The 27,125-nt window shown below is 41.8% G+C and overlaps 2 protein-coding genes across 2 annotated transcripts; both read right to left on the reverse strand.

The window, feature by feature from the left end:
• Positions 1-231: 231 nt before the first annotated feature.
• LOC111853221 (germ cell-specific gene 1 protein-like) lies at positions 232-4,105 on the reverse strand. Its single transcript, XM_023829924.2, has 5 exons — positions 3,730-4,105; positions 2,215-2,222; positions 2,094-2,139; positions 878-989; positions 232-574 (listed from the first exon to the last, which is right to left on the reverse strand). Exons 1-5 carry the CDS (start codon positions 4,025-4,027, stop codon positions 232-234), a joined length of 807 nt encoding a protein of 268 aa, XP_023685692.1. The 5' UTR covers positions 4,028-4,105.
• Positions 4,106-5,939: 1,834 nt separating this feature from the next.
• On the reverse strand, positions 5,940-20,115 carry tcf20 (transcription factor 20). Its single transcript, XM_023829929.2, has 6 exons — positions 19,568-20,115; positions 9,297-16,731; positions 8,959-9,049; positions 8,767-8,816; positions 8,294-8,395; positions 5,940-7,951 (listed from the first exon to the last, which is right to left on the reverse strand). The coding sequence occupies exons 2-5, from the start codon at positions 16,662-16,664 to the stop codon at positions 8,336-8,338; spliced, it is 7,569 nt and encodes a 2,522-aa protein (XP_023685697.2). The 5' UTR covers positions 16,665-16,731; positions 19,568-20,115; the 3' UTR covers positions 5,940-7,951; positions 8,294-8,335.
• Between the last annotated feature and the right edge of the window lie 7,010 nt (positions 20,116-27,125).

The raw sequence follows: 27,125 nt of genomic DNA on the forward strand, positions 1-27,125 counted from the left end.
TTTTTCTTTTTTAATTTCATGAGGGTGCCATTACTATTTTAGCTACAGGCTGAGAATGACGCCACACAAATAGTTGGGAAGTTGTGGTAGAAAGGAAGTACAAGCAATAAAAATAGCATTAACACTGATGAAAATTGCGAGCTATAGTGTACAGGTTTTATGTTATTAATTTGATGAGCTCGGAAACAGGATGCAGTTCAGGGTGTCTCCATGGTTACAGACAGAGCATCCTCAGAGTGAGTCACTGTCATCTGGACACCGTGGAATGTAGGCGAGGTTGGAGCGGGACAGGGAGAGAGACGGATACGGTGCAGATGTCGGGTAGCAGGGAGGAGGGGGGGCAGCTAGTGGGGGGGGTGGGGGAGGCGACTCAGCTGTGGGACTGTAGTATGGGGATAAGGGTGAGAGAGGTGGGATGGGCAGGGGGGGAGGCGGGTAGAAGAAAGGGGCCGGGGGCTGCTTGGCAGGCTGTTCAGCTGCGCATGAGCGCCTGCGCATCAGCACGCTCTTGGTGTAGCTGTTGAGTGTGCAGACGCCTGACGACATGCATAGAGAGAAGGCGACCCAGGCCACGCTGCGGACAGAGTGAGACAGACCGGAACAGGAGGGAAGGAGCAGGGAGGGAGAAGCCAAGCAGAGAGAGAAAATTACTCCACCTTCCGCTGTCTTACAGTCGCAGAGGAACAACCGCAGCAGCTGGGATATCGCATGCACCTGCGGGAAGTCGTGTGTAGTGGCTTGCAGCTGCGGTGTTTACCACTTAGCGAATAATGCATTGGTGTACCGCCCTCTGTTGGCCACAAACAGTCACTACAAGAGGAGTGGCCCCAAAAAGAACAAACTCGGCCCCGGTGAAACGCGTGGTGCGGAGACTCACTAGAAAGCCCAGGAGTAGCCGTAACTGTGGGGCTTGAAATCCTCTGGCCCCATGGAAGCTGCGGCCTGGAAGACCTGCATGAACATCATGTGACCCACCATACCCAGCAGTCCTGTGAGAAAGCGGGAAGGATTGTAACACGGACAGACGACTGTGTGTGGTCAAATAACAGAGCATGACAGACTCTCAATATTTATCCTCAGGAATCCCAGTTCTCAGTCCTGTGGATCAAAACTGCGCATTTATCATTGTTTGGAATATGCAACGTGAGCAGGCGCAGTTTTCAGATGAACTTTTACAGATCCGCACATATCAAGACCCAAGAGTTCTTTGTTGTCAATACATCCACGTACAAGTACACAGTGCAATAAAATACCGTTTCCTTGGCCCCTTCTGGTGCTACAGATAAATACAAATACAATTAATAAACGTATGACACACTTATATGGTTATGAGGGCATCTTCATACTTTTGCATCATCAGGAAATCCATGAGGATCTCATCATAGGTGGGAAGTTCATGTCCAGAAAGTAAAATTCCAGACCAAGATTTTGTTCCAACCAGCCAGTTGAGTATAAAGAGTCACAGTCACAGAGTACTCAACTGGTTGGTTGGAACAAAATCTTGGTCTGGAATTTTACTTTCTGGACCTGAACTACCCACCTCTGGATCTCTCATTAGCACTATAGTGTGTGACACTCACCCACACAGTTAGGTATGGCAGGAGTGAGACCCCCCCCCCCCTGCTACCTGCCAGCACGGTGAAGATGGCAGAGATGGCATTGAGAAGCAGGCCCCAGCGGGCGGCTGAGGGCAGCCGGGCACGGACACAGAGCTGCAGGCAGAGCAGCAGAGAGCTGGTGACCAACAGCCCCATGTACATCAGCTCCATGGTCACGGACAGCCAGAGCATGACTGCTGTCAGGGAATGCCGGGGGGGGGGGGCAGGCAGTGAGAGGAAGCAGAAGATGGGATGAGGTGGGGAGATTCAGAAAATGGAGGAAGGAAAGAGATATGGACAAAGAAAGAGGAGGGTGGAGGGTGAGACACAAATGAGGAAAGGAGAAAACAACGATAACAGGCAGGATGAAAAGGGAAATGTAAGAGAGGAGGAAGACACAAAGAGGAGAAGAAAGAGTATAAGGAGGAGGAGGTGGAGATCATGTTTTCTGGCTAAGCGTGAGGTGTCAGGCAGCATTGGGCCCCGACAGCCTACCTTTCTCAGACTGAGGCGTGATCTCCATAAAGCTACGGCACTTTTCCTCTGGAGGAGAAAACACACAGGCAGTGGAGGTGAGCGTGACGTCACCAGGCATTTCCGTCACCCAGGTAACAACCCCCGGTTCTAAAATTAAATTGGGAAAATTATTTGCAGAACAACGTGTTATTTCCTGCACACCACTGCACTTCGGGACGACACAATGGTGGGCAAATGACAGCCGATGCTTCTGGGACATCCTGGTGTGGGTTCCGAGGGTATAAAATGTGAAATAGAGGAAGGTTCTTTCCAGGAAAGCTCATTTGCCGAAAAAACACACAGTGCTTTCGATGAGGTCGGACTTGCTTAATAACTTTCTGACAAAAGATGGATTTCTATGAAAGCCAGTGAACCTCCCACCTCCTAACAATGCCCCTTTCTCAAAAGCTCCCAGAACAATGGAAATATGTCCGGTTAGCTGCATTCTTTGCTTAATGTCAATCCTTCTCCCTTTTCAATTACTGTCTCTAATTCAGTCCTGCTGTTGGGTCATAAATCCCCCTGGGTCAAAACATTATAATCCTATGTAGAACCGGGTTAGGCTCAACAGAAATCATTGTAGACTTCTCTGGCTTCCCTTAGGGGGCGACACTATCACCTCACCCAACTAATCCTCGTGAGCCTGTCCTTTTGCTGACCACTACTGTCCAAAATAATATTCTCCACAGTCATGTTGGCTCTTGGGAGTTTTACTTACACAAAACTGTTCTGAGGGCAGAACGAAAAATGATTAGTTCAGAGAGGTAATCAATCAGATTATAGAGGAAATGGGTCCAAGCAACTAGAGGAGGCAGGACATATGATTGGTTGGTCCCGCCTCTTTCAGTTGCTTGGATCCTCTCTGAACCAAACATTTTTCATTCTGCCCTCAGAACATTTTTGTGTAAGTAAAACTCCCATGAGTGTTGTGCTGGGTCTCTCTTCTGACAGTTTATGTGACAAATGACTGAAGAACTGGTTTCCCAAAACCATTGTCTTCCTACCTGTTTGACATAGTTCTTTTGTGGCCACAATCAAATTAAAATGATCTCGCCTCCAAATTTTAGAAGAGCAAAAGTTTTCCCCGCTAGGCAAACACACCCTCAGCCTTTAAGTTCTGATCTTTTAAGACGCTCTTATCTCCTAACTTGCCTCATCTATCATAATCTTATCTATCCCTGTCAGTCATCTCTTTGCCTTATCTTGACTTGCTATGCACACGTGCCATTATGGTGCGTGACGAGCACCCTTATCTGACACGTTTTAAATAGGCTACGGTTGCAGTGATGGCCAAGTGCTCAAAGATGCACCCTGGATCCTTCAGAATTTCTCCTTCCTGAATCCCAGAAGTCATTCACCACATCAAGCGTTTAGGTTCTGACTTGGCTTTGCCTCGTTGAACAGAAGGGACACTCTGTTCTATTTCCGCCCAGGTCTGCTCCTTAAGGAGCAAGCACTCCTGAGACTTATACACTCATCTGTACCTTGTGTGCACCAAGCACGTGGCCTCCACAGGAGCAGCTCTTCTCGCACCTCCTCCTTTCTTATTTGTCCCCTCAACTCCCCTGTGGGTCATCATGATGACACCTCCAAATGCCCCCCCCCCACCGCTCACCCCATTGATCCAGGTAGATGTTCTCCTGGCAGTTGGTCCACAGGCCGGAATGGAAGGAAGGAAACACAAAGCGGTCGTCGCCCGTTTCCCAAGAGAACTGGGCGGAGCTTGAGTTGGACGACATGCCAGGCACGGGGATGCAGCCTCTGGTCTTCAGTGGTGAGCACAGCGGCTTGGGCATCTTCTGCTTGCCCACGCACCAGTAGGAGGAGAGCAGGGCCACAGCAGAGAGCAGCAGGGACACGCCCGTCTGGCAAAACGTGACGGCGGGGGAGCGCACTGCAGTGAGGAGGGTCATGGCCGTATCAGTGGAGATGGGTTACTGAGCTTGAGTAGAAGTATCAGGGTTTGGGGGGGCGGAGGGAGAGCAAATGAGTTCACCATCAGTGCAAATTATATGGATCATAGGGTTTGCTTTCTTGTATGTACCGTGTTTATAATCGTGATTATGCTGGTGAATATCACCACGGACAATAAGAAATGTTATAAGCAGAGGAATTAACAGAGGGTCGAGGGTCTTTCCCGTTTAGTCACAGCCGATCCTCAGCCTCAGAGAGCACATATGGTAAGATGGCAGGCATCACGTACGGCCTTAATGGACGGCTGAGCTGCGGCATTAACGGCAATGACTACAACCAGCAACATCTCATCATTCATGTATTTCAACTATAAGCAATAGCAGCATATCTAGTGGTTAACAAATCTCATCAAAACCATTTTTTGTCTTTCACAGAACAATTCCTGAAACATCTTTACCCAATAATCCGTCTCCTTCCACTTCCTCTTGGCGTTGCAGTGCTGTGACGTCCAATAGATCGTTCTCTTGGCCAGAGGTACCAGACCGCTCAGGAACTCGATATGGTAGACGAAGTGTGTCTGTCTCTGTTAAGAAAAACGACACCCACGTCCTGCAGCAACCACATTTGAGATGTACTCAGTCTGGGCTGTACTTTGAGTGGAGTCTGTTTTGTAGACTATATATTAACCCTCCTCTGTAAAATCCTCATTAATCCTTCGATATTTAATCCACGCTGAGCGACTCCATTCAATCTGTTGGCTCTGTTTTAATCCTCCAGCCTCCCTTCTGTCCAGGCTAATTTAATTGTCATTATGTGATCGTTTTATGGTTATTTCACTCAATTATTCCTTTCAAATTTATCATCAATAAAAACATGACTTGGTCATTTTCATTACATTTAAACATATTTCACGGTAACACAACTTGAGGGGGCACAAATAATGTAGTAGTACAATCATACTTAATGCAGTAGTAGACGCTTACTTAATGCTGTAGTACACTCATACTTAATGCAGTAGTAGACGCTTACTTAATGCATCAATTGATCAAAAACTACGTGTTAGTTATGTACTGATCCCATGTTCATTCATCATTAATCAGTTCATGTATTTCATGGAGCTACTATATTTGTTGATTTGTACTTGAGTAGTAACTCAGTTACTAAGTTACTTGTGCCCCCGCAAGTAAAGTGTTACCTATTTGACTCTTCCAATTTGTTAAAATGTTCCAGCGAAGAAATGTATATACAAATGCTATTTTTTGTACAAATATACAGAGGAATGTAGATTAGGCCACATTTTTTGAAAGAAATCGCTCCAAACACCTGTTTATCCTGGTTGGGGTCAAAAAGGGCCTGGAGCTCATCCCAAGCAGCACAGGACACAAGGTCCATCGCAGGGCGCACACACACACACACACACACACAGATACACAGACACACACAGACACAAACACACACACACACACACACACATACACACAGACAGACACACAGAGACACAGACACACAGAGACACATACACACACACACAGACACACATACACACAGACAGACACACACAGACACACAGAGACACATACACACACACACACACACACACACATACATACAGACACACATACACACACACACACACACACACACATACAGACACACACACACATACACACACACACATAGACACACACAGACACACACTCACACACAGACACACACACACAGAGTAATTATATTTTATATAAGTCAAAGGAGAACTACGGTGATAAACAGTAACACAGAGGCATTTTTGCTGACATCTAAACACCACGAGAGGGAGACAAAAATAACATTAAAAAGCTGTAATTAGAAAACTGGAAGTCGAAAGGCAGACAGTGATTCAAAAAAACAGAGAGAAATCTGCAAAAATCTCAATCAGAATTTCCAAACCTTGTTATTTCAAAGATAAGACTGTAAAGATAAGATTAAAGGTTAGAAGCACAGTGCTTACAGTAATATTCAATGCAACATATTAAAATGCCCTTCATGGACTGTTCATATCCTGCTCCCACCAGTTATAGGTTGCAAGATCCCCCCCACTATCCATCACAGTGGTATGGTCCAAGGGAGAACCGCTGAAACACACGAAGCCTTACCTCACAGCTGTTGGGAATGCAGAGCACCACACACATGTAAAACTGTACTGTTCTCAAAGCGTCACCATTTATAAAGCAGCGATGTCAGAAAGAAAAACAGTACAACAGCCACGACTCACCATTTTGAACAGAACACGGTCAACAGAATGAGACAAAAGGCTAACCAACAGCAGAACTACTAATGCAGAACATCAGCAGCGACAGCAGCCAATCTGACAAAGTAACCAAATAAGTAAAATCAGTGTCCAATTTGCAGAACACAGCAGAGTAAATATTTCGGCCATTTTCTTGTGACATTGGCACTAGCTGATAAGCTGGTTGAAATGTCTTTTTTCACTGCATAAAAATACCGTAGAGGTCTGCACTACAAAGAACCAGACAGAGTTCCTGTCTGCTATGATCCGTAACAGGCCCAGCCTCCACCAAAACTTTTTCTCTTCTGCACATTTGAAGGTCATCAGCACATATTCCAGCATGTAAAACTTACAGATACAAGTTAGATAGCCAGGACTTCAGTAGCAGCACGAGTACCTACATGATCTTTTAATAAAGACAATGGGACACAAAGAAATGTTTAAAGAAAAAAAGAACATTGTTTTCGTCTTATGTGTTTATCAGTCATATTGACAGGTTTGTAATGTAATACGTCAATATTTTCCCTTTTTTTAACCAGAGTAGAAAAAATAGTATTAAATATAATACCATTTACTTTTTAACAATTTTATATGGATCCTTTCACACTCTGTCTCTTAGCATCTCCCTGTATTTTTGGATATTAAATACATTCAGAGCAGAAAAATAAAGACCTTGTTCTAGAACATCCATCTGCTGTTTACCGTTTCACAAAATCGTATCTCGTTCACTAAAGCCAAAGATGATATCAATACTGTTGCTGGCTTATTTCTGAGAACAAGACTTCCTTAGTCCTGCCTTGCTTGAAAAATAACACTATTTTTATTTTATTCATAGGTACACCATTTTGCACTGTGAAATCCCAAAGATGAGAAGCAATAATCTACTACCAATGATGGAAAAGGTAGACAGACAGATGTGCACACGCAAGCACGCACACGCACACGCGCGGAGATTGTGAGTGATGCGAAAGCAAAGGCCTTGATGTCTCTGTGGAAACTCCAAGCTTGTGTCCTCTTCAGAAGAGGTGGTACGGCAATACTGAAATGTCATTTCTATTTAAAAGGCATTTTTATGTGATAAAAACAACAATAAAAATTAAATGCTTTCATTTATATTCAACTACAAAATACTGATGATAACATAAAAATGAATATATGCATCACAATAATGCTGTATATAGGAATAATAATAATAATATGAATAATAGATGCAACACACGTTATGTAAAAATCCAAGCGTTAACCTCAGTCCTTTATGTGAAGCAGTTCATTTTGAATGGTCCACTTGCACTTAACTCTATCTAATAATACATTTTGGACTTTGAAAAATAACAAATAACATTAAAAGGACAATAAAGAAAGTGATTCATTTCCAAAATATTTCACATTCAAAGTTTGCCAGAGAGGAACAAAGTCTTCCCTTTTTTTCATCCTTTCTTACATGTAATGTTTCAGTCAATTCATCCTCCGAGAAGGTCTGAACATTAATCCACTGAGCTTTCATTTTTTTCACTTCGGTTTTTAACAAACAGGCATTGCTGTCCTCTGTGGTCTCTTTTCTTGATTGGTTAGTTCTTCTTGATTGTTCTCTTAAGTTTAACCACGGTGTTTTCGGTGTCATTAAAGGTCAGTGGCTTTTTTCTCAGGTCCGGCCAGGCTATGAAGAGAAACCCAAACGACATAAATTACTCTAACCCAAATATCTAATCTAGGCATGATGGTTTTTTCATAAAAAAAAAAAAAAAAAAAAAACAGCAACCAGTTACAAGATTCTCTCTTGGACCTTTCAAAAAAGCATAATTTGTTAATTGACACATTTTACTTGTATGATTTTAAAATAATGCAGGTAAAATCGGACTTCAGCGCTTAAGACTAACAAACAATATTAGTGGAAAAACAAATGACCATGAGTGGCTCAGTGACATCACTGGACACAGTTGAAATGACGTCGTTTAAATCTGACGATTCGAGGCCCCACCCACAGTCTGTCTTTGCTCACCGATCTCAGTTGCTAGGGTGCCTCTGTCCCACAGCCACTGACTCAGCCCATTTCCGACTGCTCTGAAAGGACGCCCTTCTCTACTGCATTTTTTTGGGAAAACTAAGAAATAAGACAGAATCCAGAGAACATGAGAGGTTTTCAGACAATAATTTGGACAGGATTGACAAATGAGAAACCAGGGAAAATAGACACAATACATTAACATAATATGCTGAGGCAGGCAAATTACACGCATGAACCTTCCTGATATACAGCTTTATAATTCGCTTCAGCGAATGTACTAAAGAAGCAGACATCCACTCTTTGAATTGACCACATATGTGTACATACACATGCTTATTTAACAACGCAGCATTTTTCTTGTCTGTCTTACGATTGGGACAGGAATATATTCTTCAAAATTCTCTGGTATTTCCATTTCGAATGCAGTCTTTCCCCTAGTTTGCCGAATTTGTGAAGTGTCAAATTACCTTGTGCTTTGGACATCGCAGTGAAAAGTTCTCTTCATTTAGGGAGCAGTCTAGAATGAGAGCGAATATTTAGTACAACACATATAATCATTACTATTATTACAATGTGCTTAGTGCAGCCTTTTCCTGGATCAAAATACAGGATCGATTTCACAGCTGAGACAAAATTTCTGTTACATTTCTGATTCTTACCCGCTATTGCGCACACATAGTGGCATCTTAGAGAACAGCCCTTACTATAGCAACCAAGTGCTGCACCCACTTGCTCACAATAAGAGCAGCTCTGTTGAAGACAAAGGCAGTTAGAAAGCATCTACACAGAAACTGCAGAAGCAAAAACAGATAGATATGTGGGCACAAAAAAATTACAAACTAAAAATTAACACAGCATATGAATGGGCAATATATAAGCAAAGGAATATGACATCATTTTAAAATGGCATTTTATATGATGCATTAATATTCAACCAGCAGCAACACCTGAACTAAAACTATAATGGAACTTGATTTTAAAAAAAAGAAAAACTCACTGTGTCCATGGCGCCATCTAGTGCCTCCTGTAGGCCATACAGACGTCCATTGACCAGAAACACTCCACTGGCCCAGGCTATGCATCCCTCATGTACCCACAATTCATTATGGTCCAGTGGGACTTCAGGAAGCTGAGCCAGATGCGCCAAGGGCTCAGAGGGGTCTTGGTTAAGTAGCTGAGGAGGTGGCTGGAATGGCAGTGAGGTTTTAAAATTACTCTGGGTAGTCTTGGGCAAGTCGTCACCGGGTCTGTGTCGCCTTTTAAAGCGTGGATGGGAGGTGAGCTTTCTGTGTTGTGGTCTTGGCTGGGTGTCTTCTGTCAACTGGTCCTGATTTTGCTGTTCTTGCGGTTGCTCCAGTTCTTGTTTCATCACTGCACTCACAATATCTGTCAACTCTGGAAACGGATCACTTTTTTGGTTCAGGTCCATATTGTTGTACACATTATCAATGTTTTCCAAAACTCTTCCCCCATCCACTGTAGAGGTTGCATTTGTCGTAGTAACAGTAGACTGTTTTTCAGCTTCATTTCCTGCATAAACAGTATCTAATGTAGGCTTTAACATTTGTGGTTCTATTTGTTGTGTATCCTGTTTTGTTGATTCCGTTGTACATGTTCCTAAATCTGCTCCTTTATTACCAAGCTTGGCAGTCCCTAAACTATTTCGAATCTGAGGGTGGTTCTTAGGAAGGCTTGCCACATATTCGGGAGGGTAATAGGGTCCATAAAGATCCCCTAGATTCTTGTAATTTGCCCACTTCTTGCATAAACAACACAGCAGTTGACCAGAATTACCTGTCTCAGTACTTACAGGTCCTGAAAGCACATACCCAGACAATGGAATCGTCTTTCCTGCTGTACATGACTGAAGAAGACTAGAATCAACTTGTTCCATCTTTGTTTTCTCCTTCACTACCTCAATATCTATATCCATTTTTATCTCAGAAGAAAGTAAGTTCAAGAGATTGTCAGCCTTTACACCTTCTTTTTTCTCTCCCTTTGACTTTTCTTGTTCTTCATTCACTATAGTACACACAGCACCAATTTCCTGTTTTCTCTCGACGTGAATGTAAGGTGAAAATACAGATTTCCTGTTATCTTGAAAAATTCCAGTTGCACATTTTTCTTCGGTTCCTGCACAGGCTTGGAGGATCTCTTTTCCCATCAGCCCACCTACTCTTCTTCTCCTCTTTTGCTGCTTTTCCTCTAACTTTGCTCTTTGACTGTCATCTTCCTTGCATAGTCCTTGGTCAGTTTGTTCAAATTCAACCTTGGGGTGAACATCCTTGTTCTCTATATCCATATTCAACATTTGAGAAGCATTAGAGGGCACTTCAAATGATTCTTTAGTGTCCGTTACAGAAGTGGGTACAGAAATTTGCGTTGTGGTCACGGTACTTGGAATAGTCTCTGCAGTCGCAGTAGGGCCAGGTATTTGTATAGGTGTAGATATAACAGGAGAAGCATTAATGGACGCATTCTGGGATTGAACTTGCGCACGCTTCTGTTTATTCACGCTACCAACAGGCCGCCCCTTTTTCTTGCCAGATGGAAAATAACCTTTAGGAACAACAGTCTCAAGGGGTTTCAGTTCATTTAATTGTGATGAATTTGACATTGAAGATAAGGTTTGACCAAAAGGACTTTGCTGGTGTATCTGAAGACTATTTGGGTGTCTGGGTAACAGGCACTGTCTTTGATGCTGGTTATGGTGAAATGAGCTGGGTCCATAAAAGTCTCTGCTTGAATAATCATCTAGACCTAATCCCAGCCCAGAATCTGTTAACTTCTTTCTCAAAAAGCTTTCCGCAGAGTCCTCTCCTCTCCGTGTCTCTAGTTGCTGGTATGTATTAGTGAATTGTTGAATATCAGACAAAACAGAAGATGATGGAGGTGGAGAAGCTTGTACTGGACAAGGTAATGGTGGTGCAGGTGGCAAAGGTCCCAAAAGAGTGAAATCAGTGGACAACCTCAATTCTTCTTTGCCTTCTCCTGAACTGTCTTTTTCTGTAAATTGAGGACCATGACCTTCTATACTAAAATGGGTTTCTTGCTTCAAATCCTCAACCGCACTCCGGTTAATATTCCCTGAGGTCCCAAATTTCACAATAGGGGGGTTCTGTTGGAGGTCACAAGGGTAGGCAGTGGGAGCCAAGGGGCCAATCTCCTCAACACCCTTGTAGGACATAATTTCCTCCAATGAGAGACCTTCATCCAGATAAGAATGAGAACTTCCATGTCCAGTTACAGATTCAGATAAACTGTCCCCAATGCAAGACTCTTGTTCTTGGTTGTCAGAGTTGTAATGTACTAGATCTGTATGAGAAGATCCAGTTAGTGGAGTACACGCAAAATCGGTGAGACTTCTATTGTTTTTAACATTGGGTGTTATTTTCTGCACTATCGCTTCCAGTTTCAAGCCACGACCTTTCCTAGGTGGTAAAATGTTGGTTTTACCCTGAGAAGATGGAGATGTTAGCATCATATTCTGAGCTAGCTTATTACAATTAGCATCTGGAATGGCCATCCCGGAATGGGGCACATCAGGACTTGATGGACCAGTATCATGATGTCTGGATGCAGTGTTACTTAAAGGAGAAGGATACAGGGTCTGAGTACTCCGTTGTTGCTGTGGTAAATCTTGATGCTGTCTCTTTGCTGGAATTGGGGATATGAAAGAACGAACCCTCCTTCTCATCATTAATGGGTTAGTTTCTCCAGCACGCTCTGTTTTCACTGGACTACGACCTTGTTGAGTCCCTAAGTTAACTGTACTACCAGCAAAACTACCATGAGCAGATGGTTTTTGAGAACTTGGCACTGATGGAAATGATTTGACTTTTTCTGTAACTCCTCTTGAGGTATCAGACCCAGGAGTAACTACACCGGTCTGATTTGTTTGAAAGACTGGTTGGGTGCATTCAAGGGTCCCTCCACCCTCTCTTCCAGATTGTGAGAGGTTCCATATTTTCATATCATAGTAACTACCCTGCCGAGAGAATTGCTGGTGGAGTAATTTCGGCTGACCCCCTGGGTCACTATGAGAGGCTTGGGAGCTCATCCCTGCTTGGCTGCGATACTGCTGGCTACTTGATCCTGAACTACTAGACACCATCATATCCTTTGATATCCTGTTCTTGTGTAAGGCTTCCCATTCACGTTTGTCGTCTGTATCCTGGGAGTACTGATGAGGGTGAGAATGAGAATACATTTGCAGTTTTTTGTTTGGCTGAGAGTTTCCAAACTGAAATTTGGAAGGTATATCGTGCTGAGGAGGGATCTGAGAAAGAAAATGGCTTCTCTCTCTGAAGTTTTCAAACCCATATCCTGAATGACTACCGCATCCATCTATCCCTGGATAGTTTGACTGACATCTTGTTGAAGGTGATGCCTGAAGATTAAGGTTAGAGGAAAGAGTACGGGGGGCTTGATGAAAATGAGAGGGGTTGACATTTGATACATTTATATGTCTATTCTCTCCAGTGGACAAACTGTGATTGTCAGTGCTTGTGTTCACAGATGTGTATGGAGATCTGCTTTGCTGTCGGAATGCACTTTTCTTCTCTGGTAATTGTCCACAATAAAGGGTAGGATTATCATTCTGACTAAAGACCTCCTTTGAAGCACTGCATTCAGTTTCCATCTTCACCTCACTTTTGTTCTCTTTACTGTTGTCTTGCAGGCCTTCTAAAGTAGTAGAATGTGATTGCTGAATTACAGAAGCACCAGTGTAACCAGTTTCCTTACAAGTCTCTTTTACTTCGTCTTCATGTCTGTCCTTTTCCTTTTCAGGTGTGCTCTGGAGAGATACATCGCAGATTACTGAACAACGCTCTGAAGATGATGAGGATGAAGCCATTGGAGGCTTTTTTACAGGTAGGTCACTGCCCCCTATTGGCTCGGTATCCTGCAACAACAATTGCTGCACGGCAGATGACGAAGTTTGTGGGTTTGTGAAGGGTATTCTATGCGGTAGCAGATAGTCTGCCAAATTAATGTTTTTTAATGGTGGTTGTTGAGAAGATTCAGTGGTTTCTGGTAAAATAGCTGCAGGGCGATTTGGAGATGTTGCCATTTTGGATTTCCCTGAAGACTCACCGTGTGCTCTTCCCACTCCAACAGGAGCCCAAGACGTCGGAGGAGGATCCTGTCCAATGCCAGTAGTACTGCTCTGCTTAAGGTTTAGAGGGTAATCCTTCACAGGAACTGCTGCTGGAAGTGAGGCTTGATGATCCTGGCTGAGCCCAGTTTGTGGGACTAGACTGCGTGGCATCATGCTTTTACTCACACCATAGGAATGTCTTGAAAGATTATGAGCCATATTTTGAGACTGGGGATGTGTGTCGGGCACGTTGACTGAGTTTTTAGTATGGTCATAGGTTTTTTCTGTGTGGTAGCCTTGAAGTACTTCTTGTAAAATACTGGCAGATGACTGTTGCACTGGAGGATTAATATCTTGATCTCTTATTGTTCCTCTTCTTCCCAGTTTCATTATGCCTGTTGGCACCATTCCCTTTTTTTGTCCTGGGATATAACTGAGTGGTGGCTGATGCTGACTTTCATATCTTAAATTTGCTTCCTTCCCTGTACTTGTTTCTATACTGCCTGCCTTTTTTAAATCCATCATACTGCCAACAAGTTCAGAGTATCCATATGGTGACCTCTGCTTTCCGGAATGGTGGCATGATGGTGACTGCTCATAACTGGGTTCAGGGGGAATGTTGGTTCCATTCACTGAGGGGAGGGTACAAATACTACCCCCACCTTGCCCATTGACACATCTGGCATCTTTGAAAGCATTGGAAGAATGAATCTTGTCTGTACTATTTTGTGAATTTTGCAATTCATTGTCTAAATGTTGTGGTGCAGAGGGAGCACCTTGAGGAGATTCCAATAAAGTATTATGTTCAGTCATTTCAGAACGAGTAGAGACAATCACTCCTACTCCTCCTGTGTTTTGAGTTTCTCCAGTTTTCAAAATTTTATGAGGATTGTCCAGGTTTTGTGTTTTTACAATTTTTTCACAATCTTCCACTTTTCCGCTTAGGGTTGTTGAGCCCTTCTGTGCTTCTTCAGCTTTTCGCTTGTCATGGCTCTCCAATTTGTCATTCCCAATTCTCGGCATGTCACTTCTCGATCCTTCCAGTGTCACTGTGATATCCTGGTCTGCTTGATTTTTCTTTTTTCTGCCATTAGCATCATAATTTTCCTGGAGTTTGTTACAATTTCTTCGATCAATACTTCTCACAATAGGCTCCTTAGGGGACTTGAGTGTTGGAGATGGACTGACAGAAGTAGAAGTAAAAGAAGAAAGTGTGCAGGGAGGAGGTATATTTGGACTGGGTTCTACTGAAGAAGGTAGAGAAGATGGGGAAGAAGAAGATGTACTATGAATACTATGCTCATTTCCTCTTGGAAAAGCCAAAGTCTGTCTCTTAATTTTGGATGCTCCAACTACTAATTCTAATGGTAAACCCTGTTTTGCCAGATTCTGGGATGAATGGTTGTAGCCAGACTCAGTACTAGTTCCACTTGTTTGCCTAGTCATGCTATCTCCTCCTCCTGAAGAGTTTTCTTCTCCTTCCCGCTTCACCACTTCAGTACTCTCATTCATTCCACTGTCAGGTTGAGCACCCCCCATATCCATTCGTACAGTCCTTGTTGCACTATCACTACAACTGTTACTCATAGTCTTACTTCCTTCCTGATTGGCAGCCAGGCCATGTGAATTCTGAAGCATTTGATAATGTTCACCAGTTTCATATGCAGGTTCATCTTTTCCTCTGTTTTTTGAAATCAGAGAGTCTGAAAGCAGCATATGTTGGACAGTATTAGGTATATTAGCCACTTGTGATGTTAATGCATTTAGACTGTTGATCCCTGGATCCCGAGTCAGCTTGTCAACAGAAGATGGGTACAGAGAAGAATAATTCTCATCACATATCTTTCCTCTTCCCAACTGGCTTTGAGTCAATACTGAATGACTCCCACTTGGACTTGCATTTATGCCAATCGTGTTTACATTACCACTGCTGCTCCCAAAACTACTAACACTGCTGTTAGAGCTGGGTGTGGGACTCAACTGAGGTGCCGCTCGCAATATCTGATTGTGGCTGTTTCGACGATTTGGAATAGAAGTAGTTGATGTCAATTCACTGGGGTTAACAGCAGAGTTTCCTAGACCTTCAGAAGCACCCAACAGGGGAGAAGGTGATGAGCTACAGTTGGGTGACTGTATTCCTGAGGCAGCTGGAGATGGATTAGAAATTGGGCTGAAGTTTGGATGGACCTGTGGTTGCTGATTCTGAGTTACAGATTTGGGTATCTCTTGGGAGACGTACTGAGGCATTGAAGAATTGTGGGAGTTTGAGGATGCAGTGGAAGCCTGAGGGTATTTAGGGTAAGGTGAGCAGGAAGTTAAACTGGAGGAAATAATTTTATTGGATGAATCATAGTCTGGTTTCAAATTATTCTGGGTGTATCGATGTGAGTAAACAGATTGTTTATGAGGTGACTGAGAAGTATGGAAATCATATGCTGGGTAATTTGAAGAGCTATAGCTTAGCCGACTGCTGTCAAACTGTGCCATATTACTTGGCTTAACTGAACCATGGTTTGAGCCAGTTTTTGAATTGCCACTACCTGAATTACTAATTTCACACTCAAAATTGCTAGTAGCACCCCCACTAAGATACCTCTGTGGAGAAAAATTGTATGCCCTAGCTGACTCTGCAGATGCATTAGACAAAGGGACCCGGGAGAACTGGGGAAGTGGTCTATGTCCAGAAAGAGGATAACCTCTGTGCTGCTGCCTTTGTGGAAAGGGTTGATGGGAAGAGTAATCTTGACCCTGTTGGCGTGGGTGCATCTGGTGTCCAGGAGTTGATTGGACTGAGGGATTTTGACTTAAGCAATACTGATGTGTAGGAGAAAAGGCTCCAGTACCACTTTTACTACTGTTGCTACTGCTATTTCCACCAGTGGCAGCTGAAGCAGTGTAGTCCAGCTGATAGTGAGACATCACAGAAGACCCTGGACCATTTCCAGCATGTCGATATTGGTGAGGCACTTGTCCACCTACATCCGAATATCCAAAACTGACCCCATATTCCAGTCCTTGGCTCCCTCTCCTTGAACTTTGTTTTCCACTCACTGACATATAATAATCAATGGCTTCTTTTTGGTATGGATTTTCACTCAAGTGACTACCTTGCAACCCTTTCCCACCTCCACCGCCTCTGCTTCTAGCCCCATAACCCTGCATGAGGGAAGCATGGCTGGAGTGAAGGGACATCTGGTGGTGAGTGTGCTGGTTCTGAGTGTTCCGTGGTGTTTGCTGTTGGACCTCAGCATGTTCGTTAGGCATTCTTCACGAACTCTCAAGTTCGAGGGACATGGGTACGTAAAACTTCCCTTTACCTCCACCACTTCCACTTGAAAGCCAGGAAGGAAGCAAAAGAGAGGGAGAGTTGTTAAGAAGCACCTGCCTTTCACAGAGTTACCGACAAGCTGCTACAAAAACAGAACAAATAAACAAACTTTGTGAACTCATAAAAAATGTCCATTCAGTTAAGTTACTCAGTTCATAGGAGTAAACCTCACAATTTTTACAGTAATATCAGCAGTAAAATTCATGTTATTGTATAACAATTTATATTTTATCTTTGTTTAAAGATAAAATATAAATTAACATCTGTTCATTTTTTACTGACTGGTTCCAATAACCAGTTAAGAGTATGTTTTGGAGGAAGCAGCATCTACAGAATCCAAAAGTTAGGGTGAGTGCCACAATGGATAGGAGGGTAAAAATGGTTTCTGGTTCAAATTTGAATTCAGCTCTCATGGGTTTTCTCCCATAGTCTAAAGACGTGCAGTAAATTACTCATTGCCCTTAATGGGTGAAGTGTTCTGCAGTGGATTAGCATCCCATCCAGGGGATACTCTACCCTGTGCTTATCTGTTCTGGATCAACGCAATCTTGGCTATACAAGCAGTCATTGAAAATGGCTTTGTGGATGAGTGATATTGAGGACAATCTTATTTATAATCAGAAGTTTATAATTAACAAAATTTCTCAGTCAAGGTACAGAAAAAAACAGTCTTTGCTCTCCATCATTAATGAGAATGTTTAACCTCCCTACAACACAATCTTTCATATGATGAGAATTATAACACTCAGAGAAACAAATAGATGTCTTCGTTTTTCTGTCCTCTAAATATTAATCGTATTCTAGTTCATATCATTAAATTCTCTGAAGAACTCCATGTTCATGTAGATTTTTTTTTGTTCTACCCAAAAAAAAAGAAAACCCTAGAATTATTTATATATCTATATCTATATATATATATATATATACATACACCTGTATATAATATATATATATATATATATATATATATATATATATATATATATATATATATATTAAGCAACATAAAGAACAGTGGTTAAGGATGCAATATTGCAACATGAAAGCCACCTGCTCAGCTGCTGGGAGAGAACCTGCAGCAGCTTCAAATAAGGTATTTAAATGAATTGCTCCAATAACACTTTTGGGTTTATAAATAAATAAAATTCACTCTCTTATACTAACACACCATTACTTGTTTGTTTCCTGTTAGTGTCCAAAGGCAGTAAATTTCATCAAAGTCCATTTGATCTTGCAATTCATTTTAGTTTAGATGAATAGGTGGAATAAAACAAAATACATTACAGTATAACATTCACATAAATTGCTGAATTATACATCCCCAAATGATAAAAAGGGGGAAATACATACTGACACAATGGTTTAAATTCTTACAATTACAATCCTTTAATTGTGCAGATGATTTATTGACATGAAGTCTGTGACTTCACAAATATAACTGAAAAGCCTCCATGATCGTAATGCGTTCAATGTAGTGAATGTCTTTTGGATCATATGGGTTCTTATTATATGGTAATACGACAAAACGTTAAGCAACTATTCAGCCTCAATTTGCAGTGTGACATGGAGAGTACATATTTTATCGGCCTTAAATTATTGGGGTTAACATAACTGCTTCTGTTCAACAAACAAAAATGAACATCTTAAAATCAACACAGATTATTCAGCACAATCTAGATAGATTTACAATTAATTTACCATTACTTATCTGGTACATAGTGTACAGGCTACTTGTAACTCAGACCATTGAAATTAAATATATATACATATATATATAAACCTAAATTAATGAATGTATTACATATATAAATCAAAAAGGTCTGCATTACTCTGCAGTGTATAATGGTACCCGATGTAAACACAACTGTAACTAATCGTGCAAAACATTACAGCACTAAGACTCTTCAATGTCCTATACAACAATGAAAGGGTTAGTTGAGCACTAGGTGAGGGCAGTGTTCTCTGAAGACCTGTACAATAACTGACAAAAACATATAACAATATAGTAGCATCTGTGTTTTATGGTACGTGCACCACAATTCACCATGTCTGACGGCTCCGCATACCGGACAGCGGCATTGTAAGCCGAGGCTAATGTATAACAGCAGAGATCGTATTGAATCTTGTAAGGCTCAGCACAATAGGTATCAATAGAGGACTGTCAGTTACAGGACAGGGTCACGCCAGTACAGGTCCGAGTTGGGCGGTGTTGGTCCCTGGAAACGTTATTTTGTAGGCAGAGGTTGCAGTCAGCTGTGTAGCCTTCGTTTACAGTCTGACCAATCACAAACCAAGTAAACTGCACAGAAATGACAGCTCTCGCTTACCGATGCGGGAAATTATGTGCGATAAACACGACGGTTATGCACGACTGTTCTGGGAAAAAAATATGTTAGTGGGCAGACGGCGTTGGGAAAGGCGGCAGTTTTGCGGAACTCGGCGCTCGTGCGCTGCGCCCGTGCGCTTTTCCCGGGCGCTGAGTGTCGGCACGTTCTCTGGCGTATTTAGCTGGACGCTCGCGCCGCCAGTGCTGAGATTTAGCCGCTAATTGCGCTAGCTAGCTACGGTACACCGCGCTCCACATTACCGCGGCCAGCAATGCATTACCGATTACATATCTTTCCATCTATTCTTGCCAACTGCATGCCTCATTATAAGAAATAAGCTGTTCACATATTCGGTTTTTATTTATACGCTATGATTTATGTATATATAAAACCAAACGAGCTAACTTGAGAGCAAGCTATGGCATAATCACCCTTACCTAATGTGCCAGCATTATGGATTATTTCAAAGCTAGAATAATAACATACGCCCAATGCTTAATTTCATTGCCTACCTGGTAACGCAGAGGGCCCAGTGGAGAGAGTAATTTGTCTTTTTTGAATTCCTCTGCAAAAGGACGAAACCCCGGGCTTGGGTAGACCGCTCCGCCGCTTTCCCTTCTCCCTCTCTCGTCTTGACAACCCCGGCCAGTCGCGGTGGAGTTGGGGGGCGTCACATATACACAATTCCTGGGCCTTTTAAAATCCAAAATATTTTTTGGTCCCCGCCACTTAAATTATGGCAGCACAATCAGAGTGCCTGTGCGTCCCGTAAGCAGCCTGTACACCCTCCGTCCCCTCCCCTGGTTCTCCCTCTTGTTCTTTCCCTCACACACCGTCTCTTAGGTAAAGCCACCTAAGCTAAAACTAAGCGCTTCGCTATTGCAGCAGCTAACCTCTCGATAAAAATGTCGACAAATACCTATTACAGACGTGTGTTATTTACACAGCTACACCCCAGAACACATTAGTTAACATAGCTATCTACATTCGTTCTGAGATTTTAACTGAAAGACCGCCTTTGAATTGCACACACCCCCTCCCTTCCTACCTCCTACATCTCTCTCCATCAAATCCCCTTCCCCATCACTGCTTTTCTGCTTTTTCAAAAAAAAAAAAAAAAATTGCTAACCGTTGCGAACTGCTAAAACCATAAAAATGTAGGCAATCTTTTATAATGAATATTCAGCACTCTTCGCCTATTTTAGCCTTATTTTAATTCAGACCATGTTTCATCTCTTTACTCTATTACTTTCAACAATCCTTCAAAGATAAACGCATATTGTTCTTGTATATACGTTTAGCAATGGGGAAGCAGAGTCATCGTGTATATATAGAGAGGACAGTATATAAACTTATTGCAAATTGGTCTGGCATGAACTCCCCTTTCCCTTAAGAAGGCAACACTACCGTGGTAACATCTGAACCAACATGTACTCAGGGTGCAACTCGATCATTCAAAACAGGCACATTCAAGATATTCAAATAAAATGTTATCTTACAGGTTTAACTGACAAACAATTTGGCGTTGGAAATCTCTTCCAGAATGTCTGTAAACAACTTTTGATCTTAACTTATGCTGAAAGAGCTTCAATAACAATGACTTGGTGTTTTCCAAATCTGGGTCTTTCCTAATTATTAACCTCTAGCTGAAACTGAAAAACGACTTAATTGTTTAATAGGGGAACTATTTGTGTAACAACTTAATCAGAGAAATACTGAAATGAAAAATATTTTCTTATGCATGATTATGTATCAGTAATAGTCAACAACTGCACTTTATTGACGAAGCCTTGAACGCTAGCATACACAATTGTCATGCTGTTGATTCTGAGAGACTGGATTGCAACTACAGCGAGTCTGCTTTACAAATAAATACCGCAATAAAAATTAAATTAGTCACCCATGCTTATTCCACCCTTTGAGTCTACCTTACCAACAACGGTCATCCTTGGGTTTTCATTCGTAGTCTAGCTAGCATTTGCACAGTATTACCACACTTACACTAAGGCCGCGGATGCAGTGTCTCGCATTGTCCGTAATTATGAACTTGTACTGCTTAACCTTGTCGATATATTGTCTATCAGTGCCCTTGATAAATTTCTTCATTCCTGTGCTTAGTTGGCCTGTCAGCGCTCGAATCCTTTCTGTCTCTTAAACTGTTCAGTCATTTCTATACAGATTCACGTCTATTTTCATCACTGTTGCCATGGCGACCACACAAAAGCCTCAGTAGATAACTTAACTGCACATATATTTATACATTCATGGTGTTATACTTTTGAGTTTCTATTAGTAAAACCCTATATATAAAATTAGAACGAGACAGTGTTTTAAAATGTTAAAATGTTGAGATTCCTTCGTGCGTGACATTTACTGTAACTTGTTTTCTGCTCATTACAGTCTTTTTCATGTCTGGTTGCCTAGGAATGGTCTAAATCTCGTCTGTCTTCAGGAACCAGCCATCCATCTCAGGGACTATATACCTATGATTACCGTAAAAACTCTAAACTTTCGTACAAAAGTTTATATCGCTGACATTTTGACAAGCTTTCCGCCGCCTTTTCATGATTAGAGGTTGACGAATGCGATTGCTCCATAACATCTTTGACATTTTATTTTATAATTTTTTGAAAATAGCCCTGCGAAAAAAATTAGTTCTATTTCTGAGGTATTTTACAGTACTGCCTGTAATATTTCCACAGCATGTAATTCTAAATATGAACACGAGAGGTCAGATTAACACTGGACAAGCAAAAGGTGTCCTGCTGCTTAAATTAAAAACCTAGCAGTGGATAGCTGGGGAATCGCTTAATGGTTAATTTCACAATGTTTCAATGCATGTAATACATTAATGATTATCAATACATTGACAATACATAATGTATTATGCAATACATTAATGATTATCCATTGGAACACATTCCAATCATTTACTAAATTAGCTATTTTGTTTATGTTTCATCCATTTTGGCGCACGTTGCCCATTGCTATCATGGTTAGTGTGAAATTGGTCCTGATTTCTGGTGTATATGCAGATTAAATGGTAATTTCACGATTTTGTGCATTTTCTCCAGGGTTTGGAGTGGTTTCCCTATAGTCCAAAGTTATCCAGTCCTTACTTTGGTGTGTGTTAATCTTCTGTCTTCAGTGTACAGTGCACACCAGCATATGCTCTTTTATTGTTGGGATAAGATCAGTATCACTGCACCCATTAGTGGATGAGCAGTTTTGGAACCAGATGCTGGTTTATGTATGTTCTTCACCCTGTTCTTTCATAGATATTCCAATGCTTTCCATCAATCACAAATTATTTGGCACACAGACATGTGTGTTTATCAAAGATATTTTCCTGTCTGCAACTGTTGCCCTTTTGGCGGTTTAGAGGTCCATTCAAGGGCCCTGGTGACCAGGTATGCTATCAGACGGTTATCACACAAAACATCAGAATGCAAGTGAAACCATTTTTACCTAGGGGTGCAAAGACATTATTGGACTTGGTTTGGTGCCATACTGTTTGTTCATTGGAGATGAGGTGATCCTGAAACCAACCTTCAGCGAGAAGATGACCTCCACCAAAGTGTGGCAATTGAAAAACAGTAAACAAATATCAGTTCCACCTCAGTCTAAACAATATACTGAAGTCCACCCTATATATACAGTAAATGGACAGTGAAATGTATTATGTGCACAGAATTGCTGCAGCTTTGCTCCTGCCAGGAAATTTTCTCTGCACCCTCTGTGAGAAGAGTGCATCACAGAACACACCCATCTCCTAGCAACCTCAGAATCCCACTTCCCCACCAACACAAAGTACAACCCCATTTCCAAAAAAGTTGGGACACTGTGTAAAATGTAAATAAAAACAGAATGGAATGATTTACAAATCATATAAACCCATATTTAGTTGAAAAAATAACCAATGCAAAATATCAAATGTGGAAAACAGAAACTTTATTGTTATATGGCAAATGTATGCTCTATTTGAATTTCACGCCAGAAAATGTTTCAAAAAAGTTGGGACAGGGGCATGTTGACTATAGTGTTGCATCACCTTTTCATTTAACAGCACTCTGTAAACATTTGGGAACTGAAGTGACCAGTTGCAGGAGTTTTGAAAGTGAAATGTTATCTCATTCCTGCCCTATATAGGATTTCAACTGCACAACAGTTTCGGGTCTCCTTTGTCGTATTTTTCCTTTGATGATGTACCAAATGTTTTCAACGGGTGATAGGTCTGGACTGCAGGCAGGCCAGTCTAGCACCTGGACTCTTCTACTACGAAGCCATGCTGTTGTAACACGCGCAGAATGCGGTTTCACATTGTCTTATTGAAACATACACGGCCTTCTCTAACAAAGACGTTGTCTGGATGGCAGCATATGTTGCTCCAAAACCTGTATATATCCTTCAGCATTAATAGGGCCTTCCGACATGTGCAAGCTACCCAAGCCATGGGCACTAATGCACCCCCAAGCCATGACGGATGCTGGCTTTTCAACTGCTCTCTGGTAACAAGCTGGATGGTCCCTCTGCTCTTTAGCCAGCAGGATGCAGTGTCAATGATTTCTAAAAAGAATTTGAAATTTTGATTCATCAGACCCCAGGACAGTTTTCCATTTTGCCTCAGTCCATCTTAGAAGAGCTCAGGCCCAGAGAAGTCAGCGACGTCTCTGGATCACGTTTAGATATGGTTTCTTCTTTGCATGGTAGAGTTTCATCCTGCATTTGCAGATCCACCGACGAACTGTGTTTACAGACAGTATCTTTTCATACTCAATCTTCTTACTGACCTGTTGCCAAATAACTTAATCACCATTACACAAGTTCTCCAGTCTTTTGTTGCCCCTGTAATGACTTTTTTGAAACGTGTTGTTGGCATCAAATTCAAATTGAGCATATATTTATCATAAAACAATAACATTTCTCAGTTTCACCATTTGATATGTTGTCTTTGCTCTCTTTTCAAATAAACATGGGTTTAAATGACTTGCAAATCATTACATTCTGTTTTTATTTACATTTTACACATCATTCCAACTTTTTTGGAAACACGGTTATAGCAAAATAGAGGGAACGAGGAAGGGATGGCATTAAGATCACTGGTCTAGATAAGTACCTCTCGATTTAGTGCAGAACAGAATTGATAGATCAAGTGAGTGAACTATGATCTTATGAGGGGTAAAAATATGTATGAGAGAGACATAGAATTGAGTGGTCTACTGAATAAGAGAAAGAATGGATTATGGAAGAAGGATTCTGAAATGTATACTGATTATACATTAATTATGAAAGCTATTTTTAAGAAGATCTATGCCAAGGGCAGGATGGTAAATGTATGTTTTGTAATTAAATGTATCATTCAGTCAAAAAGATTGTGGTTGTAATATTTAATATTGACCACCTGGTGTCAGTAGATCCAGTTGCGGTTCTTGCAGATCAGCGTATCGCTCCCAAGAGGGTGTCCACTGCAGTAACACTGGAAACATGTGCCACTTTGAACAGACAGTGTAGCGCTCAAAAAAAGAAAAATCCCACAGCACAGGAAACAAATGTTCATAGAGCAAACACTCTCAGTGGAAACTGGGTTCCATAGATTTTCTCCTTCCACTCTCAGATATGTAGACCTAGAGGGAGCAGGTATTGATCAGCAAGCCCCTTTGTGGGCGACACCCTCTGTGAGGGGCGGAGTGATGAAGAGGAGGAGAGAAAGTCACTGTAAAACCTGCATTCTCACCATCACAGGGTACAGAAATCCTAGGTTTTCTGGGTACTCTGTCCGTAACAGTGTGAATGAATCTTATACTGCAGGAAGAGCTAGAAAATAAGATTATTTTCATAAAATGGTGAGAAGGCAAACATGGTTTTGCTGCTTGTCTGAATCAGTTATGTCAATATGAATATCGCACTGATTCCCATTGAGATTTTTTTTTCTTCGTGAGAAGAAGAACATACATCATCCCAAAACAAATATGTTACTTACAAATTTTAACAGTTATCCTGTACGCTTCACAACCATAATTATATTAATAAAAAAAAACTAGGCCCGGTTGCCATGGTAACTGTATCATTCTCTTCCTCTTCCTTTCTCTCCACCTCTTCTCTTTTTGACCTTCTCTCCTTCACCTTAAGGCTTTTTCGTTTACATGCTGGTCTTTACCCTATTAACTCCATAACCGTGATAAATCCAGTTAAGCGCATATCACAGCCTATTCACCTCTCACTTCTTTCCTGTTTCCTCTCCAGTCATCCAGTCATCTGTTTTCTCATTCATATCTATCGTCTCTTTAAATGTTACATAACACCTTTTTTCTTAAATCTATTTTCCTTATAGCCATTTTTTGTCATTACGTATCACAAACATCGTAGGTGATTTTCATTGAAATTTTCAGTACATTTTATTTATATATATGCTTATGTAGGAGTGAGCTAGAGGGAGCTGAGCTTGCCAAAAATACCGTAATTACACCCCCCCCCCCCAAGGAGTCAGAGATTGACATTTTTGGCATAACACACTGCATTATGATGCTACCACACCATTGTTTCCCAAGAACTAACACCTAGTTTCACGATTAAAGACCATATTCTTACTACCGTTTTGTTTTTTGCCATCGCTATAAGAGCGTACCGTTCATCGAAGCCCGTGCGCCTAAAGATGTCAAGTGCATTTTCTCGAGAAACGCCGGCTGGTTTGCATTGCTCTATTCTGCATTTTCCCCTCTCAAACATTCTGTTGCTAAGTAACAGCTAATTGTCAAAAAGTGTGTGTTGCGATGGATCTTTGGACTGTGGGGGTGAGTGATGTAGGAAGGGTGGCTGAAGGAGAGAAAAGACAGCATAATAAAAGGGAATACAAGGGGGGGGGAAGAGATTTTTCGTTGAAGCATCAGTTGATCTAGGGGACAAAAAAATGGGAATAAAATAAATAGATATGGTTGTTTGCATGATGAACAACAAAACTAAGATGCTGATTTCCCCTCCTTTGCCTTATTTCCTGCTCTCGTCATGCTTCAGTCTCACACCTATGGCTCATCCCTCGTGCCCATAAATAATTCCTTGCCTCCTGAGTCACATGACCTCCCCTGCCTTCCTGCTTCACAGTAATTCATGCTGACACATTATACAAGTGCACCTTGGGAAGGAGAGTGAAGGCCATGAGGCAGGGTGGGTTAAATTATTGTCCACCTGTTTTCTCGTCACCTTGACACTGTGGCTGGGCTCCGGCGACCCATCGTACCTCGGTATCAGCGAGGTGCCGTGCAAACGCCAAACGGCCCCTAACCCCGCACCGACTATCGGGCGTAGTGAGGCATGATGTGAAAGGGGAAAATTATAGAGAAATACGCAAGGCTTGTGCAAGATAGCTCTGCCGTCGGAGGGCAGTTCTGCATGATCGCAAGACTGTCTGCTACGCACACAGCTCTGAACCACCGTAGCCCACCTGGTCACAGATAAGGGTCACATCTGGCCCCGGTGCTCCACGCAGCGCTCAGTGACACACGGACACTGAATGCTGCGTCAACACCAAAGACGTCACGAAATACTGGGTCGTCACCCTGGTCAGGTGATCATCCACTAGCCCCACCCCAAAGGACAGTACTTGGCACAAAAGTGCTGTTGACTGTTTTTTCATTCTCCCCACATTGACACAGAAGCACAATGTTAAATCTCTGGGATTTTATATTGAATTTCACATCAACTTCTCATGTACATCGTTAGATCCATCAAAGACTGACCCATCATTGGTTGTGGTTTCTAATCCTTGTTTTTTTCATTGTAGTCTGTCAGTGCATTATTTTTTGGTACTCATCTTAATTACCATGTATTGTTTGATTTTGCCATTTTGTTTTTTGCCATGCTCAAACTGGCAACACAAATGTGTTTGTCATGTGAATTAAGTGTCTGAATACGGGTGAGTCATATTTGGACACAATTATAACAGAATAAATCTCAAAACTAAAAAGATAGGCCTAGTAAAATGATTTAAGCATTTGAAATACACAAAAATGTGCAAAATAATCTCTTCACATTTTAAATACATCATTAGGCCTATAATACAAGACAGAGGAAGGG

This window comes from Paramormyrops kingsleyae, chromosome 22 (assembly GCF_048594095.1).
Source record: "Paramormyrops kingsleyae isolate MSU_618 chromosome 22, PKINGS_0.4, whole genome shotgun sequence".
NCBI lineage: Eukaryota > Metazoa > Chordata > Actinopteri > Osteoglossiformes > Mormyridae > Paramormyrops > Paramormyrops kingsleyae.